We start from the raw sequence: 19,047 nt of genomic DNA, 5'->3' as shown, positions 1-19,047 counted from the left end.
TTGTACGACAAGCAGCGCGCATCTCCACGGGCAATAAGCGACCTATTAGAGCATACCCGCGTGATGGAGCACTCAGAAGTCCTAGATTTCCTGCTTGCAAACAACAACAGCAGTGATTAATCAAATAGAGAGAGAGAGAGAGAGAGAGAGAGAGAGAGAGAGGAGAAGACGGCCAGATGAATATCTAATTTGCGAGTTTGATAGCATCGATACTTAAGCACTCACTTATAAAAAAAAACTGGGACGATTTTTTTCTCGACACTTGGCCACTTAGAGTGGTTGCGCATGCTATCGAAACCATTAGCAGGAAGATTGCGGCCCCATCCGAGACAGCTCCGGAAGTAGAATATGCGCTCAAGAACACGACGACTTGGCGGGGCAACACGAGGATTTACTGACGTCAACACCGGGTCGGTAGATACTTAGGACACAGAGCAGCCCGGGCAGCTGGCCCACCGCCTGATCGACGTGCGCTTCGCTCGATAGGCCAATGGCTGCGACGGTACTGAACATGCTTGACTATGGATAGGAACTTCAGTGTACTGATACGACGTGGGAACCACGGAGCTGAGCAATGGTGCCATGGCTGCTTCAATGCGGCTTCGACTCGGTTCCAAGAGGCAGCTGGCAATGAGTTTTCCAACGCGCCTGTCCAGTGCGTAATACCCACAATTCAATTGTGTGATAAGCTCTTGTCTCGAGTAGAGCTCGGAAGTGTCGACGGAGGCAATCATTAAGGCGGCAGCGGTACGGAGATGTGGAGACTGGTGCAAGAATTTCCTGAAGGCCTCGTCGAGGCTCTCGAAAGAGATGACCATGGCGTTAAAAACCTTTTGGAGAACTCTCATTGCGCGGATGTGTCCGTGCCAACGGAACTTGCAGCGACACGGGGGTCTATTCGCGTGGACCGGGCTCTGGTTTGGAGTACGAACTATACTTCATACCACGAAAACGTCGCGGTGACGGCGTTGATGGCAGCTGCCAGAAATGGCCACGCTGAAGTTGTCGATTCTAGTTTCGCCAGTGAAGCAATCGAGCTGAATACAGTAGAGTTAGCGCCATAATGACTTTGCACTATAACCAGTTCAGTGAGGAGAATGAGCCACACTGAAGTGACATGCTGGTACTGTTATACTGCTTTAAAACCGCTACGGATGTGTAAATATAATGGTTGAATTGTTGCTGAAAAACGATTAGGGGCTTGGAAATATCTGAGCACTTCGTGCGAAAGGCATCACAGCCCAGGCTAACTCTGATCCCCTCCTTGAACACCTGATTACATACCAACTTCCGAAGCAGGTTGACGATTTTCAGGTTTCCTTCGGCGACATCGATAGCTTCCTTCAATGCCTCTAGAGGCCAATCTTCTGCCTCGGCTTCAGTAACAACCTTGAATATCTCCATGTGGCCATGGTGAGCGGCTGCGATCAGAGCTTTGCACCTGAATTCTCGGGGCACACGCTTTTGTACGGACAGCATCTTTACGATCGCCTTCACGATGCCGATCCGTTTACGGTGTGCAGCCTCCGCGAACGCTTTAAGAAGTGCCTCGGGAGGGACGCACTGCTCTTCATACATCGACTCCAGGACACTCGGTTTGTTTGATAAAACCGCTTGCACGAACGCTTCTCCGATCGCTCTATCGGACACACGCGAGTCACGACGCAACAGATCCAAGATTCCCGCTTTATCGTCTTTTGCTGCCGCAACGAGAGCCTTATCGATGAGCTCAGAGGGGACACAAGGCCTGCTGACGAGGATCTTCAAAATGTCGAATTTGCGAGCGAAACCACGGTTTGTCCATTTCTTAAAGGCAGCCGTAATGGATTCATCCGTGATATTCTCGTTTTCGTCGAGATACTTTAGGACCTCGACATCGTACGCAGTACCAAAAGCTCGGTTGATTCCTTGTGGGGTTGTACGCTTCAGGCTGTATAGGTACTTGACCACGTCGGTGGTCTTGTAGCCGCAACACGCGCGCTTGAAGGCTTCATCGAACGCATCCGAGGAGACCAGACCCGTATCAAGTAAGAACTCCACAACTTCTGCACTTCCGCCATTCGCTGCGCTGGCTAAAGCTTTCTCGACCGACCGTGCGTCGTTGGACCCATTGTCGTAGAGAAAGTTCACCGCCTCCAGCTCACCAGATTCCGCCAGCTCCGAGAACAGATTGTCGCCGTGAAATCAAGCTGGAAAGACGCCAGCAATTCTGTCCGCGACCGTCGTGAGTCCCCTTTCCATCGCAACAACGAAAGCTCGCTTGAGATTCCAAAAGATGTCGCTGTAGTCGATGAGGAAATTTGCCACACCGAGGTGTCCACCAGCAAGCGCATGCTCCAACGTGTCGACAGAAGCCCAAATGGAAAAGCGCTGGTTGTAGCGATACTGATGGGCGTGCTGCACCATGAATCTTACCACATTAAGATGGCCACGTCCAGCCGCCGCGTCCAGAACACCTCGAGCTGTATGGTAGAAGGCCGACGAGTAGCGGCTCCAATCAAAGTCCATAACGAGCGATATCAGCACCTGCACAGCCTCACAGTGGCCGTGCTCGGCCGCGACTTCGGCCGCCTTCCGCACGAACTCCTTCGTATTGTCATCGAACTCCACCTCGTCGTCTTCCGAATTGTACCCATCAATATGCTCCAGTGGCAGCTCGATAACATCCGTGTAGCCATTTGTCGCTGCCTGGATCATGGCTCCCTCCAGGGAGCAGTCGTCGAACCTCTGCAACAATTGCTCCACCCACTCCACTTGGTGGGTGGACGTCGCCTCAACCAGAGCCTCCTCTGGGGCCACCACCATCGTGTCAATGAGCCGCAGCACGTGAGGAAGCGCCGCGATCGCTACGGGGAACGACACGTGCTGCAGCCTCGGGAACTGCGGGGAAGACGCATCGACCTCGGACGGTTGCTCCTGGCTATCGGTCTTGCACTCCTCCTGGTCTGGAGACGGGCGTGCACGTTTGGAGCGCGGAGGAGGAGCTTCGGTGCCACCGACGGAGTCGTGGACACGCTTGGACGCCATTGGCATCGCCCGAAATGGGACTGTAGCCATTTGGTTTGGGTATCGTTCCCGCTTAACCCCTCTAACCCCGTATTCTGTATCCTACAGAATAAGCATTGTCACAGGACATAATATATATCCAGCAAACTTGTCCTCTCTTTCGAACTTCGAAGGGGTTAACCCCTCTAACCCCGTATTCTGTATCCTACAGAATAAACATTGTCACAGGGGCTAAATGAAGGAAGATCAAGGGGTAGGCACTCTACGAGAACGGCCAAGGGGCCAGTATTAAGAGCGGCGACGCATACATATTTCAAGTGAAAGTAGTCGTGTTTGGTGAAAACGTCCAGATCGTCTTTTTTTTTAAAAAAAAGCCGAAGAAGACGAAAAGCCTTCTTCTATCGAGTATTATACCGTAAGATTGAAATGATGTTGAAGCTCTGGTGTGCGGTCGTTGGAGAGACTGGGAGCCCGTTCTTGGTGCAGGTGGACGAGCTGGACAGGGTTCAAGACTTGAAGGAGGCGATCAAGACAGAGAAACCAGTGACGATCACGTGCGATGCCGAAGACCTGCAACTCTTCCTAGCGAAGAGAAAGAAGGAGGAGGACGGGGAGAAATGGCTGACACAACGTGAAGCGCTGGGAGGAGTGAGAGACACTAGTGACTATACTCGCGTCTCGTCTACGGACGCGCACTTACGATGCGTGGGGCTGGCAAGTGGCCAACTCGGCGAAGCGAGTGAAGCAGACAAAGTTGTTGGCCTGGGCCCAATTCACCTGCTGGTGGAGGCTCCAGTGACGGTGTCGGAGTCAACTCGAGCTTCTCGTGACCTGGAAGTTTCCAAAAATTTGACCCGGCTTCAAGTAAGTTTCACCCCGGAGGAAGTGAAGTTCTTACTCGAAAGGGAGACTGGCATGTATAATTCCCTTAGGGCGGCCTACTTGACCCGTAGGGAAGCGCTTGTGCTCATTGCATTCGCCCGATCAGCGATCAAGGCGGCGACGCGGAACGTCATCGTAATTCGTGAAGGTTTTGAGCTGAATGGCCCGCTCAAGTTGCGCCAAGGTCAAGGGAAGTCTGCTTTTTACTATGCCTACGCCAGATCTGGTCTGCGAAAGTGTATGGAGCGATGCACAGCGAGGCGTTTCAGAGAGAGGTTGACGTCAACCGCGCGCTGGAAACACACGCGAATATCGTCCAGTTTGTGAAGTCCTTCTCCATTGAGAGTTCTGAAGGCGAGCAGCGACACATTATTGTGATGCCCTTCTTTGCTCGGAGTGCTGCTGACTTGCTCACGCTACATGCTCCGGTTGGACTTCGCGCCTTGACCACTATTGCTTGCGACTGCGTCAGTGCACTTGGCCATATTCACTCCAAGAACTATTGCTTTGCGGATTTGAAACCCGCCAATATCATGCTGCATTGTGGTAAAGAAGGTGGTGCCTCGCTGGTTGATTTCGGCGCTTCGGTAAGACTCAAGTGACCCCATTGTCGAGATCACGGACCAATTTTGCTTGGATGTGGCTATATCGCAAGGCTCGGAGCTTCTGGACTGGACCTGTTTGGGCACGACGCTGGCTCGGTATCGGCGTCCAAAGCAGTTCCTCGACTCGGTCCATGACATGAGATAGACTTGTGATCCTGGCAGGAAGGGAGGCGAGAATGATAGTTCTGCGGGTAACGGCAGCGCAACTCATTTTCTAGCTTTCGATCAGGTTTGCTTGCGTCCGGATTCTCTCACAAAATTAAATTGTGAGAGAATCTCATGAACCGATCGAATCATGGGTTGATAATTTTCAACCCATGGGCGCTACGTAGTGAGATACCACGCGCACCTCCAGGGTATCCCTATCATCGAACTGAGATACCCTTCACGGACTCTTACATTTGCTGCACGCTGCCTCTTCACTCTTCCCTTGACGTGATACTGAATTCGACGTCTATCTCCAGCAACGTTGCGACGTCAATCTTGCTGTTGGAGAGAGCGACCTGCAGTGGATTTTGGTCCATATAGTCCAGGCTCGCATCGTTGTCCAGCAGCAGCTGAACAGTTTCCTACGCCGCCAGCATCAACGGTGTCCGCTTCAACCGATTAACAGTGCCCACTAACGCCACTCGACCGACGCAGGAGACCAACCGCCTCTGTGTGGCCTTCCTGAGCTGCAATATGCAGAGCGGTCCGCCCATCCTTCGTCTTCAGCGTGAGCGAGGCGCCCCTCTCCAGCAAAAGCTCCATAATCTGCGCAAAGTTCCGATGTGCTGCGGCCATGAGAGGCGTCCACCCGCTCTGGTTCCGCTTGTTCACGTTGGCGCCAAGACTAGCCTCTACCAACGCGCGAGCTGCCTCCAGCTGCCCACTGTACACAGCTCTATACACAGCCCCTATCATGGACGTCCACATCAGCTTGATGTACCGGGCAGCACCTGAATCACTTCCACGTGCCCATGTTGCGCCGCTGCAGCTAACGGCGCCACCTCCGGGAACTCGCTCGTATTGCCCCGAGCGCTGTGGCTTAGTAAGGTTCCAACCGCTTCCACCTGCCCCGATTCAGCGGCGATAGTCAGAGCCGTGTTGCCGTCTTGTTGGACTCAGCTCCATGTTCCAGCAAAAGCTCCAGAGCCTCCAACCCGACCGGTTGCCGCCGCGAACATGAGCGGAGTTCGATCCGCGCCACTGTTTTAAATTCACTGGGCTCTGCACTCTAGGAACAACTTCAGTACCTCAACTTGACTAGCTTGAGCTGCAATGGCGAGAACGTTGGCGCCGTTCTGGGACACAGCTCGTATCGACTGTGGCGCCACCCTCAACAAGAGTCTGATTAATTAAAGAGGCCATTTTCAACGGCTAACTTCATGGGCATCACTCCGTCATTGTTAGCGAAAGATGCGTCCGCATCGAAGCCGAGCTGCAGTTTTGCAGCTTTCGGGCGCTGACTGGCCACGGCCAAGTGCAACGCCGAGCAGCCATCGCGGCGTCTCAAATCCACCTTTGTCCCGAGCAGCGCCATTATCTCCACGTGATTCCCCTTCGCTGCCGCCATTAGAGCAGACCCCACTTGATCTCTTTCGATTGATATAATAAGCTTAGCTTCAGTATTTTTATAAGTACCTAGTACTGTCATGCGAGAGCTGGCGCCACCTGCGATGAGTGCAGTGGCGACGATAACAGCCTGCGACGACCACAACGACCCCTCCAGCTACACAACACGAAACTACCGATGCATATTAGCCTAGCACAGACATCCTAGCATCATCCAACCTAACTCATTCTGCAATACACCAGATGCGAGGCACCACTACAAGGAGCAACCCGTGCAGGATCAACGAGTGCTCCCTTCAGGTTATGAGCCGAACTGGCTCGCCTACCGCAGCGACCGCGACCAGTGAAGACTTCGAAGACTCGCGATGCGACCACGAAGCCCTTGAAGAATACTCGGAGGCACGAGGTGCTAACGAGGCTGACGAAGACCACCAAGACGGAAGGAATACTCGCCTAGGACTGCCAGACGACCTGCACTTCGACCCTTCGGACCAAGAGACAATGGAGCAGCACGACCAGCTCCAGCTCATCCTTCGACTGCAGTCCGAGCTGGCAGAACTGAAGAAGCAGCTCGCGACGCGAGCGCCCCGTGCCCCCTCCATGTCGGATACTAGCATGGAAACCGCACCTCCATCACCGAAGAAGCCTAAAATCAAGGACGTATGCTGCTCGAACTTCAAGGGAAACGAGGTTTACCCTGGGTTAGGAGCTGGCTTCGAGAATTTCATCCACGAGTTCGAGCATGCAATAAGGACGGAAGAGCTCGTGAACGGATCCACCTGGACGACATCAAGGCATCGGTGATTGTCAACTTCCTCGAGGGGAAAGCGTCTAGGTACTATCACGAGAAGAACTCAGAGTGGCAGCGCCGTCATAATGGTGACAGCATGCCGTACTCAGATGTGAAGCGCGCGATGCGTGCAGAGTTTGGCTGTAAACTAAGCCAACTCGAACTCAGCACGAAGATGCAGTGTAACAAGCGTGGTGGCGATACGTGGCATGACTACCTGGAATACTTGAACTTCATCGAGAGCCTCATGGAAGGTGATCAGACCAAGATGGTCATGGAGGTGTTCGGAAACAATGCATGCCCCGAGTTAGCGCCCACGCTGTTGTCTTCAGTGCCCGACGACGCAAGCGACTACGTTGCGGAAACCGATCGCATGAAGCGACTGCTATACAAGCTGAAAGGTGACGGGCGCAGATGTGGTGCGAAGCGAGATGAACGCAAAAACCGTCATGCTGACCGCCGGAACCCGAATTCAGGGGGGGGGGAAATATCCACAATGATGATCAGCATTGGCGTAACCAGCGAAACAACAACGACAACTCGGATCGACGTCCGCAGCAGCAAAATAACGGCCAAGCCTTTACCGCCGCTGGTCATCGTGGTGCAATACATTGCCATGTGTGCGGGAAGCCTGGTCACAAGATTTTCACGTGTCCACTCGTGGAACAGGCAAAACAACTAGCCACCAGAGGAAGTGCGAACGTAGCCGCTGCTGATGATGACGACACATCCAGAGATTCTGATGATGAAGGCTATGTCTGGGTCGCTGCCGACGATGCCGAGCGCGGCGCTTCTGCCACGAGAGGAAATGTTTGGACAGTGGATTCGGGAGCAACTCACCACCTTTGCATCGACCGTGACCAACTTTTCGCGATAGATCCAGCATTCCTGTCGGTGCGAGTGGCGAATGGAGATCTTGTCGCCGCTACTGAGAAGGGAAAGACTGTCATCACGACGATGGCAGAAGGAGTGCCTCGTACTGTCCTGCTAGAAAACGTGTACTTCGCAAAAGGTATTGACCGCAACCTAATTTCAGTGGCTCAACTCACCGCTCGAGGCTACACCTGTACCTTTGGTGAGGAGCAGTGTACAATTACGAACAAGACGGGCAAGATTGTTGCCGAAGTGGGTAATTCAGCCTCGACTGGGCTTTGATCTGTTGGAATCGAGCAAGGCGCGGCCTCCTTCGCAGCAATGACGACCTCTATGCTTCAGCAGTGGCATGAACGCCTGGGGCACGTGAACTACCAGGATCTGGTACGCATGATTGACAAAAACCTCGTTGAAGGCATGGTTGCCTCTAATCGGAAGGTGGATTTCTGCATGAACTGCGCTGAAGCGAAACAAGCTCGACACGCGAAGAACAAGCAGGATACTTCTACATCTGCCCCAACGGACGAACCGGGCGCTACCTTGTGCGTTGACCTGAAGACGGACATGACCCCGGATCGGCTCGGTCACAAACACATTTTGACCATTGTAGACCACGCTACGAACTACAATCGCGTCTACTTGCTCCGCAAAAAGAGCGACGTGGAAGGGCATTGGAAGGACTTTGTTAGCGAGTTTGAGCGACAATACGACACCAAGGTGAAGATGATTCGCTCGGACGGTGGTGGTGAATTTGGCAGCACCAGACTCGGCCGCTTCCTCCGCAACCGGGGTATTCTCCACCAAGAATCGGAGGCGGGCATGTCATCCTCAAACGGAAAAGTAGAGCGTTTTCACCGGACTGTCATGGATTCCGCCCGAGCGATGCTCTGGGCCTCGGCATTGCCACAGCGATTTTGGGGCGATGCTGTTCTGTATGCGAGCTACATTCGCAACTATCTGCCGACTCGAGCGAACGCCGACCATGCGTCTCCCATTGAGGCCCTCTCCGGAAAACGACCCAGTGTCTCGCACATCCTCAAATTCGGCTCGAAGTGTACGAGCCAGATCGCTCATGCAACGAAGCGATCAGCGAAAAAGCGCGCTGAAAGAGGAGTTGTTATTGGCATCGACTTCAAGAAGAAAGTGTACCGTGTTCTCATCCCGCGAACCAAACGTGTTATTTCTACAACACACATCCGGAACATTGACCGTCTGGACTCGCGAGCCGTGGGGCGATACATGGACGCTGTCGACGCAGACAATAGCGGCGAGGAGGAGGAAGCTGGCGATCAACAGCACGAAACCAACACCCCACATGACGCTAATGGTGAGGAAGCACGGGCTGGTAGCCCTGCAGAGCAGCATCAACTTACGTCGCGTGCCATCCAGCGCATCTTTGGCCTGAATCGAGGTACACGAGCACTACCACGCGATGACTTTCGGCTGCCCCAATCTTTTCTCGAAGAGTTCGCCACTCCGGCATCTGTCCTGCTCACTATCGTACTCAAGGAGGGTACTGCCTTTGCGGTACTACTAGAGCGTGACGGGATCAAGGAGCCAGTAACCGTGGAGGAGGCAATGAACAGCCCGTATTGGCAGGAGTGTTGGCAGGCAATCGAAGAAGAGCTTCGACCAATATCGAAGAACGCTACCTGGGAAATTGTGGACATTCCTACTGATGGAAATCTGATAAGTGCAAAATGGGTGTTCAAGCTCAAGTTTGACAACAAAGGCGAATTGGAACTGTTCAAAGCGCGGCTGGTAGCGCGCGGCTTCACTCAAAAGTTTGACATTGACTTCGCAGAGACCTTTGCGCCCGTGCTCAAGATCGCGAGCCTGCGGTTCATTGTGGCCCTCGCATCTCAGTGGCATGCCGTCATTCGACAAGGAGATGCTCCTAACGCATACCTGCGAGCAGACCTCGATCGACCCATCTACATGCGCGCCGCTGTCGGACTCCAATTACCCAAGGGCAAATGCCTACTGCTGCGAAAGAGTCTCTACGGCCTTAAACAGAGCGGCAAGTTGTGGAACGACACTATACACCGCTACTTACTGGAATTTGGCTTCAGGAGGAGCCAGCTTGACCCGTGCTTGTATTTTCGTTGGCATGAAGGTAAGCTAACTGTACTGGGCCTCTACGTCGATGATGTGGTGGTCGTCAGCCAGCGTGAGGGCGATTCCGACTGGACGATGCAGAAGCTCGCCGACCAATTTCAGATCAAGGACATGGGTCCAGCCAAGAAGAGCTTGGGAATTAACATTGAGCAGAGCGACTGCGGCATCTACCTCCACCAGACAGCCAATATTGACGGTTTGCTGGCGAAGTGCGGCATGGAGAATAGCCGCCCCGTGACTACGCCGATGGAGTCAACTCGGGATCTGAACGGAGAGGACAGCGAGCCCTTCTACGACACTAGCATCATGCGGGAGACCATTGGGTCACTACTATGGATTAGCAACTACACTCGACCAGACATCACGATGCCTGTGAACTTCCTGGCGCGTTTCGTCTCAACGCCTACGTCGACTCATCGGACTGCAGTCAAACGTATCCTGCGCTACTTGCGCGGCTCGCGCGAGCTGAGGTTGCGCTTTTCCCGCCCGCAGACACCCCGACACACTATTGAGGCAGCCATCTTCAGCGATGCAGATTGGGCCGGGGGCAAGGACACAAAGTCGACTTCAGGAGGACTGCTCACCATCAACGCCATGCCCATTTCGTGGTACAGCAAGAAACAATCTACGGTCGCCCTCTCTACAGCCGAGGCTGAGTACATCGCTGGGGCGACGGCAGTGCAGGACTGCTTGTGGGTGAAACAGCTCCTGAATGAACTTGAGCTGCACAGCAAAGATGATACTATCGAATTGTACATCGACAACCAGAGCGCGATCAAAACATGGAGAACGACGTGACGACTGCACGCATGAAGCACAGCAACATAAAATTTCACTTCATACGCGACGCCATTCGCAAGAAGGAGGTCAGCGTGACCTATTGCCCTACGACTGAGATGAAGGCCGACATTTTCACGAAGCCCCTCGGCGCAACCCTACACGGGCCCAACCTGGCCATGATCAAGCTTATCCACCCGCACAACGAGAAGCTGTAGACTCGGATCATCTTGGTCGAGGAGGGCTGTTGGAGATCGCAAGAGCTGGCGCCACCTGCGATGAGTGCAGTGGCGACGATAACGGCCTGCGACGACCACAACGACCCCTCCAGCTACACAACACGAAACTACCGATGCATATTAGCCTAGCACAGACATCCTAGCATCATCCAACCTAACTCATTCTGCAATACACCAGGTGCGAGGCACCACTACAAGGAGCAACCCGTGCAGGATCAACGAGTGCTCCCTTCATGCCTGCTTGGTACTGCATGCACATACAAGCTGACGTGACGCAAAGCTCAACAGGTGTGATTGAAGCAGGCTTTGCGGCATTGCGGTATTGCGGTTATAAATTAAAACGTAACATAATGCAGATAGAGATAGCATCACACCAACAAATTTACCTCTATCGTAAGGACCAGTCTGTTGATGTGATGGTTAGCAGGTTATTGCAGTCATGATGTCCTAAGTTCGAGGTATTCATTTCCGATTCGACCATTACACACCCAAGCCCCTGCGAAGCTTCTCTCAACAATGCGCCAGGCATATTTCCTGCTCCTGCTCCTAGCCGTATTGGCCATTGCCCAAGTTGCCTGCGAGGGGACTGGTTTCGAGCGCTTCATCGCCGACGATAGCGCGCATCGCAATCTCAAAGGTGCCGACACCGACACGGAAGAACGGTGGGGTATTACAGGTCTCTTGAATCTGAAGTCACTATTCAGGAAAACCCCAAACGTTGCCAAAGCGCTCCAGAAGGATCCAGGCCTCGCTAAGACCATCAATGACCCGACCATTAGCAAAACCCTCAAAACTGTGGCAAGCGATCCCGCTGTGGTGAAGAGCTTGAATAAGCTGAGAGTTCCCCAAACCTTGAGACAGCGCTGGTGAAGAGCTCTGGCAAGATTACCGAAGAGTCGGTGAAAAAAGCGGGAGCGCTGGTGGCAAAGGATGCTGGAAAGTGGACCGACGAAGGGACGCTGGTGGTATGCCTCGGTTTGCTTGCGCTCTTCGTTTTCGTGGCAAACCCTATCATTTTGATGGGTACGGTCTTCAACAAGTCCGAGTAGGTTAAACATTTTACTGGAACAGCCGTATTTACCGATAGGTGAGTCTGCAGACGCTTATGTTGAGCTAATCGACCTTTTTGTGGTAGGAGAAACCTCAGCAAAGACATGGTCTCAAAATTGAACACTACGTTGAGTTCACTTGACTTTCGTTTGACTTTCGTCAACAACATTTGTTTGTCTCAGCTTTACTATTCGAGTGGTGGAGCAATCCAATACTGGATGAAAAGGACTATCTGGGCTCTGTCGGCATAATAGCGTGAGCGCTCTAGAAAAGATCTTAACTCAAGAAAAAATACAATCTATAACTGAGTGTCGAAGATAGTTCGATGATTACCGATAACTGACTGCAGTGCGCTCTGGCTGGTAGGCAATTTCAATCGATGAATTATAAAAAAAAACGTATTTTTAAACAGATAGCAAGCGGCAACTAAATAGCTCTATAAATGCAACAGCTCCGCATACAACTTGCCACGCGCGCCGGCTCAATGCAGCTAATTACGGGGTTTCCACTGTAGTTGATCAATGTCGCGGCCGCAGCTGTCAGTCGCATTTAACACTTCGGGTCTTCCACTGAAAAGCTGCTTACAAATCCGTTCCATGATGCGCTTCTTTGGTGTGATACCTCCAAAGCGTTCTTCAACACGTCCAGAGGCCAGTCCTTTGATTCGCCCCTTGTCAGTATTTGCAGCAATTCAATCTGATCATGCGTCGCAGCGCTGACAAACATGCCGTCTCGAGTATCTTGTGGTACATCCGGCCGGGTTGATACTCCGTTGGCAATTGTTCCAGCAACATGGACACACTCCGCATGTAGAGCACTTTGGAATGCCACGAGCAACGTACTGGCAGATACGCGCTCATCATTGTACATAGATGGAAGTATCCTCCATTTACCCTGGGCTGCCGCTTGTGTGAACGCGCCATTTAGTGTGTCGGAAGTCAAGCGAGTGTCGCCTCGAAGAAACTCGGTAAGATCCTTACGGCTGTGCTCCACTGGAGCCACGAAAGCCTCATGAATCATTTCAGAGGAAATTCATCGGAGCTTATGGAAGATCATCACGATCTCAGTATTGTCAGAGGATGCTGAGTTACGAAACGCAGCCACGACCAATTCATCCGAGACGTCACACTTTTCGCATAAAACTTTGAGCGCGATGGCTGTACAACTTGCACCTTGAAAAACTTGACTAATCACCGAGGCCGATGCACGCTTCGCATCGACGAGGGTTTCCAACACTTTAATGTGGCCAAAGTGACTAGCGGCCTCCAGAAAGGCCAAATCAAAGACATCCGACGAGATGTAGCCAAGAATCGAACCGTGTGATCCTTCCCCCACGACACTGCCGACTCAAATGCAGCGGTCACCAACGCGACGTCGTTGTAACCTGCGTTATAGAGGTATTCTACAGTATCTGCACTACCCGTTCGTGCCACCTCTCGAAACAGATGCGTGGGGTCTTTGTCGTAAATTCTTTGCACCAGTTCACTCTGCCCCAAAGCGATCGCTGCTTCACAAGGTTTCGCCATATCCCACGCATACTCGTCCTGATGGAGCAAAAAGTTAACAACAGGACCGTGACCACTCGTAATCGCACAATATCGTGCGTCTACTTCACTTTCCGGATACTGCAGGCACTCGAAGTTTCTTTCCACCATGAATTCCACCACTTCGAGGCGACCATTTCCTGCAGCTTCTTCCAGTAGTTGACACAGAGCGACCTTCAGTTTTCGGCGCAACCGGGGCAATTCAGGATCGACTTCTTCGGGAATCAAGAACTCATATGAGCGTTCTTTGCGGCCACTTGTGCCATTTCCAGCAATCTGTCAAAAATTAACGATGTCGATCTCGCCTCTATAGTCGAAGAAGTTGGAGGCCAAAAGCTCCACCATTTCGAAATGGCCATTTGCAGCGGCAACTTGAGCTATCGAGTCGATATCTTGGAAATAGTCGGAGTGGAGCAGCAACTCCTCCATCCAGTCCAAGTCTCCGCTCCCTGCAGCCTCCGAAGCAGCTTCGTCTGGAGTCATGAGGAACAGATCGATCTTCTGAAGGACACAACGCAGAGCTATAATAGCGGGTGGGAACTCAACGTTCTTGAATCTGTAGAATGGGTGGATGCATTTTTCCTTGATCTCCCCTGAAGCGGACCACTCGCGCTAGGTTTGTTTTTCTTGTAGTGACGCAGAACTTCCACGCGTCCTCTTGCTGGGCGCACTCGAGCCCTCCATGCTAAAACGACCCTTCGATTGAGTTTCCGGACTGTTGTTTGCTTAAGTATTTTCGCCGTTAGCAAAAAATAATAATATAAGCAGCGCAGGATCTTAGAGCATCACATGAAAAATACCTGCATTACTCCATTATGACTACATAAGTCCACAGTGACATGAGAAGTAAGCGAAACAAGTGCTAGTGCCCGCACGCATGCACCTCAATAAAAACAATATCTCCGTAATTCGTCATTACCAGGATCGACCCTTCAAGCTGATGGTCATTCCACAAAATGGCCAGTCCAAGTCAAGCACCTCCCGCCAAGCGCTTGTGTACGACCGGCGCAGGCGACAACGCATCCCAGCGCAACTCCCAACGAAATCCAAGCCTCCGCTCGCAAATCCCCCACATCAAGAGCGAGGCGCTGACCCCAGAGCAAGCCGTGATCCAGGCCCTGCAATCGAGAGACTCCCAACGGCTGGCGGATCTGAAGACGAAGTTCAAAGGGGTTATTAAAAACGCCTTCATGTTTGCAGCGATCACTGGGGACTTGAATACGGTCCGGCTGCTGCTGCGAACGGAACTCGAGGAGCCGGAGCGCGATTTAGCCAGTCCGAAACTGTGCCGCCTCCTCCGGAAAGCGGTACTGCCCGCTGCCTCTAATGGCCACCTCCCAGTCGTCGAGTATCTGCTGCATGAGCTGCAAGTCGAAGGGGAAATCGATGACGACGCGGCGTGGAGTGTTTTCAATGAGGCCGCGGTGAAGGGGCATTTAGGGATCGTGAAATTTGTCGCGGAATACGTTGAGGAGGAGGAGTTTGAGCACAAGTCGTGCGAGGTCATGAACAGTGCAATCGTCGGTGGCCATGCCAACGTGATTACGTTCCTACTTGGCTGCGAGATGGGCGATGTTTTCGACATCGGCGATGTATTCGAGGAGGTCATCGCCCGAGGTCAGGATGCAGTTGCTGATGAGATTTATAAAGACTATTCAGACACCAAGGATGGACAGAGCTTACTGGCCCGCTTGGCTGGAGCGGGGCGCCTCAAAGCAGTCGAACACTTGGTAACGCATGGGCATAACGAGCCCGATTTGATTGAATGCGGCTTTATGAGCGCAGCTATGAGCCGGCATGACGATGTCTGCAAGTACTTGCTGAGAACTGGCCGTGTGTCGACAGCAGGCTTTGACGCGGTGTTCCTGAGTGTTGCAGGATCTGGATCGATCAAAGGGACGATGAGTCTATACAACATGCGTCGTCCTACACAAATGGGGATCGAAATGGCATTCCAAGCTGCGGGCAGCTACGAGGTTGCCGAGTTCATCTTCGAGAACGAGCATGTGCCCGAGATGGCGATCATTATGGCGTTCAAGAACGCCTTCAGTCTTGAATCCAGGATCAACATGCCGACGAAAGAGCGTGAAAGTGTTGCAAGGTTTCTATACAGTATGGAGTGCGTCCCACCAGAGATCGTTGGCGAAGTTTTCTCGTACACTTCATTCGACATGATCGAGTTTCTCGAATTTGGCTTCGACCGACAGATTTTTCCTCCCTGTGCAATCAGCGACGCGTTCAAGAACGCGGCGGAGAACGGCCTGACGAAGATCCTCAAGTGTCTGCTCAGAAAAGCAGGTATCCCGCAGGCTGTGAAGGAGGAATCGTTTGTTCGTGCAGCTCTTAACAACCACAACGCCGCTGTGCAACTCATGGGTGGTGACAGTGACTGGCCACTCAGCACGTTGACTGAGGCTTTGAAGCTGACAAGCAACCCCACCTTGAAGGGCTTCTTGCGCACGAAGGTGCAAGCTGCCCGTGCTGGATGAAGTGGAACTGTCCTCAAGCTGCCCGACAAGCATCGAGGTAGCGTTTTAACTTTTACGACTTCTTCGAGTTTGCCTTCAACTCAAACGTTGAAATTAATTTAGTTTTTTTCTTCTTCTTACATCAACAGACTCACTACACCCGAGATGACGATGGCCGGAACTAGTAGAGAGGAAGTCTGCAGTGAAAAGAGTTGTAGCATTTCCACCCCCGCGACCAAGTGGAGATCTAGGATCTCATGTCTCGGGGTGGATACGGAGGAGTTTGCAGGTTGGTCTACAGCCACGAAGCTTGAAAGTGAACAGATCAAATTCACGGCTGACCTCTCACGACGAGCAAGGCTATCCTTACGGGCTCGATAGCAACATACTCCACATCGTCTACCACGCCGCATATTTGCACCCATGAACCTTCACTTGCTGTCTTCGGTGGTGATTCACCGCGACATGGAGTCCAAGAACGTAAGAACGTGCTTTTGGCGGAGAATCTGACGGCCAAACTGACCGAGTTCTGAGCCTTTGCCAACCATGCCGTCGAGCTTCGTGAGTTGAACACCGCACACTACAATATGGCCTGAGTAGGAGTCGTCAGTTGTGCGGTAACGTGAATAGCGAAAAAAATATCTGTTCAGTAAGGTACCGAAACCCTGACAACACGAAAACTGTTTGGCATTGGATTGGTAAAAACCAACACTGATTTTGGTCCAATCCCGCGCCGACAAACGTACGGTGGGGGCATCAGCCAATCACAGCACCGTATTCCCGGTAGGTACAACTTCCAGTTCTCTCCCCGCTTTTCGATGGTACGTCAGCAGCTCTTCGTCACTCGAGATCTCGCCGCCCCCAGGTCGCTTCAGTCGCCCCAGCTCTCCAGCCCAAGCCAGATCCAACCAACATGTATCCTGGCGGCCAGCAGCCCCCGCACGGTTACCCGCAGCAGCCGGGCTACCCTCCTCAGCAGGGCTACCCCCCGCAGCAAGGATACCCCCCGCAGCAGGGCTACCCTCCGCAGCAGGGGTACCCTCCCCAGCAGGGCTACCCCCCGCAGCAGGGCTACCCTCCGCAGCAGGGGTACCCTCCCCAGCAGTACCCTCCCCAGCAAGGATACCCCCCGCAGCAAGGATACCCGCCGCAGCAACATGGGTACCCTGCTCAGCCCGGTTACCCGGCTCACGGCCACCACGCCCACGCGCCGCAGCCTGGGTACGCGTATGCGCAGCCCGCGTACGTGGCGCAGCCTGGCGTGGTGATCGCCGGCGGCAAGATGAAGCACGGCAAGTACAAGCACGGCAAGCACAAGGGCCACAAGTTCAAGGGCCACAAGTACAAGGGCTTCAAGGGCAAAGGCTTCAAGAAGATGGGCAAGAAGATGAAGAAAATGTTCAAGTAGAGCGAGAGGAGAACAAATCGCTCTTGTCGTCGAAACGTGCCGACGACTAGTGCCAGTGCTTGACGTTGGTGTGCGTTCAGTGCGAACAGCAAAAAAAATCGTGTCTGTCTTTGCATTTTCGGGGTTCTGTACGACGTGCCTGTCGTTCAAACTGAAGTTGTGTTGATGCGGTAGACAAGCATCATCCGCACACTCCAAGTCCTTGTCTTTTGAAAGTTAAGCTAACAAACAGGTTTATCGCGTGGTTTTTCGTGCGAGCAATGCTGCGATTATTGTCTTCGGTGGTGACCATTGCGGTCGCCTGTATCGTTTTGCGGAAACGTAGCAAGCAAAGTGTGAAGATTGCGATCAATCCTGAGTGTGTGCACTTCCAGTTCAAGTAAGAACAAGGATACGATCATCAATTCTTCAGCTGCATTGTCCACGTTATGAACAAAAAACGATCAAGCTAAGAGTACTTTAACCTACCTAGGTAGTTTGCCCTCTTAGGTTCTGGGAGTGATCCCTTGCTCAGTACTTATCCAGCGTCAGCAGCGTGGCAAAGTCTACGTTTTGGCCACAAAAATAATGGGGATGCTTCCTAGAAGGAAGAGCAGCAACAGGCAACCACCCACCATTAGCGTGTGGCGGTCGCGTTTGGTCCACTTCTTTCCAGCAGTCTTCCCCACAAGCGCTCCAGCCTTTTGAACGGCTTCCTCAGGGATCTTACTAGAGCTCTTCAACAGCTCTGCCTTGACTCCTGGAGTGCCCTATCGTAGCCTACGATTCGTAGGTTGGATAGATTGCTATGCCTTTTTGCCACCGAGTAAAGCCGCATGAAGGCATTTCTATCTTGGAAGCGACCCGTTGGTGGACGCTGCTGCGTGGACGATCCCAGGCTCTCGTCGTCGCTGTCGCTTGCATATCCAAGCCGACAAAGCTCATGCTAACACAATAATGGAACTGTTAGTAGCCGGAATAATTAACCGCTACGAATTCTCGTAGGCAAGAAAGCAGCATTTAGCAGCACTGTAGAACTACGGTAACGCAACACAATTCAATTTGCTTTCTACTAAGTACTGGTGACCACATGCTGGTCAGAATAAGTATATCTATCCGTGAGGGCTGAGAGGCAAAAGTGACGTACAAATAGCAAATAAATTAAAGCTAAAAGCTGCAATAACCATAGTTCGCCACCATTGCATACGTCCTTCCACTAATTTACCGTGGCATCGTCAATCTCGCTTCAAAAGCATACCGATGACCGGTGCCACGGGTACAGCTGTCGGACAAGCTTCTTTGAATCGTGTAGCACTTATGGAAACTTCTATGCCCGACCAGCTTGCAGATTTTCAATATTTATGGAATCTTAAATATTCCATAAATGTCTTGGCAGCTTTCAAGAACTTGTCGGTAACTATTTTTTGTTGGGAACCTAGTCTTGGCCCCAAAAGCGTAAGTACTCCTACAAATAAACTTCACCGCCTTTTATCTGTTCGTCCAAATACTTTAGAGCCTGAAAGGATGCGATGCACTAACAGAACCCAGACCAATCTTCAACGTATCCTGGATTTCGATGTTTTCATACAAATCGTCAAACAACACGAGACGATTGCATGAAGCTAAGTAGCTACATACCGAACACGATTCGGTTCCATTAGGATTTCTTCAAGATGACCGAAAGAAATATTACCCCGCTTCATCAAAACGCGACATCGATAAATGTTTACTACAATATTGCAGGTAACACTCGC

General features: G+C 52.2%; 8 protein-coding genes across 8 annotated transcripts; 5 read left to right on the top strand and 3 right to left on the bottom strand.

The window, feature by feature from the left end:
* Positions 1-2,184: 2,184 nt before the first annotated feature.
* On the bottom strand, positions 2,185-3,027 carry PHYSODRAFT_256504 (hypothetical protein; the record flags this gene model as incomplete). Its single annotated transcript, XM_009529391.1, has 1 exon — positions 2,185-3,027. The coding sequence occupies one exon, from the start codon at positions 3,025-3,027 to the stop codon at positions 2,185-2,187; it is 843 nt and encodes a 280-aa protein (XP_009527686.1).
* Positions 3,028-3,435: 408 nt separating this feature from the next.
* On the top strand, positions 3,436-3,801 carry PHYSODRAFT_449070 (hypothetical protein; the record flags this gene model as incomplete). The annotated part of the gene is made up of 1 exon (XM_009529390.1): positions 3,436-3,801. A coding segment is annotated over one exon (366 nt), but the record flags the coding sequence as incomplete, so codon positions are not given.
* Positions 3,802-4,136: 335 nt separating this feature from the next.
* On the top strand, positions 4,137-4,638 carry PHYSODRAFT_315278 (hypothetical protein; the record flags this gene model as incomplete). Its single annotated transcript, XM_009529389.1, has 2 exons — positions 4,137-4,475; positions 4,504-4,638. The coding sequence occupies 2 exons, from the start codon at positions 4,137-4,139 to the stop codon at positions 4,636-4,638; spliced, it is 474 nt and encodes a 157-aa protein (XP_009527684.1).
* A 220-nt stretch (positions 4,639-4,858) lies between these two features.
* Positions 4,859-6,048, bottom strand: PHYSODRAFT_315284 (hypothetical protein; the record flags this gene model as incomplete). Its single annotated transcript, XM_009529388.1, has 5 exons — positions 4,859-4,876; positions 5,145-5,389; positions 5,422-5,586; positions 5,740-5,822; positions 5,858-6,048. The coding sequence occupies 5 exons, from the start codon at positions 6,046-6,048 to the stop codon at positions 4,859-4,861; spliced, it is 702 nt and encodes a 233-aa protein (XP_009527683.1).
* Positions 6,049-11,360: 5,312 nt separating this feature from the next.
* PHYSODRAFT_286094 (hypothetical protein) lies at positions 11,361-11,714 on the top strand (the record flags this gene model as incomplete). Its single annotated transcript, XM_009529387.1, has 1 exon — positions 11,361-11,714. One exon carries the CDS (start codon positions 11,361-11,363, stop codon positions 11,712-11,714), a length of 354 nt encoding a protein of 117 aa, XP_009527682.1.
* Positions 11,715-12,443: 729 nt separating this feature from the next.
* Positions 12,444-13,921, bottom strand: PHYSODRAFT_301204 (hypothetical protein; the record flags this gene model as incomplete). The annotated part of the gene is made up of 4 exons (XM_009529386.1): positions 12,444-12,902; positions 12,954-13,157; positions 13,211-13,669; positions 13,730-13,921. The coding sequence occupies 4 exons, from the start codon at positions 13,919-13,921 to the stop codon at positions 12,444-12,446; spliced, it is 1,314 nt and encodes a 437-aa protein (XP_009527681.1).
* Positions 13,922-14,394: 473 nt separating this feature from the next.
* On the top strand, positions 14,395-15,927 carry PHYSODRAFT_332370 (hypothetical protein; the record flags this gene model as incomplete). The annotated part of the gene is made up of 1 exon (XM_009529385.1): positions 14,395-15,927. The coding sequence occupies one exon, from the start codon at positions 14,395-14,397 to the stop codon at positions 15,925-15,927; it is 1,533 nt and encodes a 510-aa protein (XP_009527680.1).
* An 839-nt stretch (positions 15,928-16,766) lies between these two features.
* Positions 16,767-17,431, top strand: PHYSODRAFT_286093 (hypothetical protein). The gene has a single exon (XM_009529384.1). It carries the CDS (start codon positions 16,820-16,822, stop codon positions 17,312-17,314), a length of 495 nt encoding a protein of 164 aa, XP_009527679.1. The 5' UTR covers positions 16,767-16,819; the 3' UTR covers positions 17,315-17,431.
* The last annotated feature ends 1,616 nt before the right edge of the window (positions 17,432-19,047 follow it).

The sequence above is a fragment of the Phytophthora sojae genome, assembly GCF_000149755.1.
Source record: "Phytophthora sojae unplaced genomic scaffold PHYSOscaffold_4, whole genome shotgun sequence".
Lineage (NCBI taxonomy): Eukaryota > Oomycota > Peronosporomycetes > Peronosporales > Peronosporaceae > Phytophthora > Phytophthora sojae.
Note: the sequence above shows the minus strand (reverse complement) of the source record. Positions and strands in the feature narration are given on the sequence as shown.

Excerpts from the sequence above, each read along its gene's own strand:
- PHYSODRAFT_286093 (XM_009529384.1), top strand. The coding sequence starts at position 16,820 with ATGTATCCTGGCGGCCAGCAGCCCCCGCACGGTTACCCGCAGCAGCCG.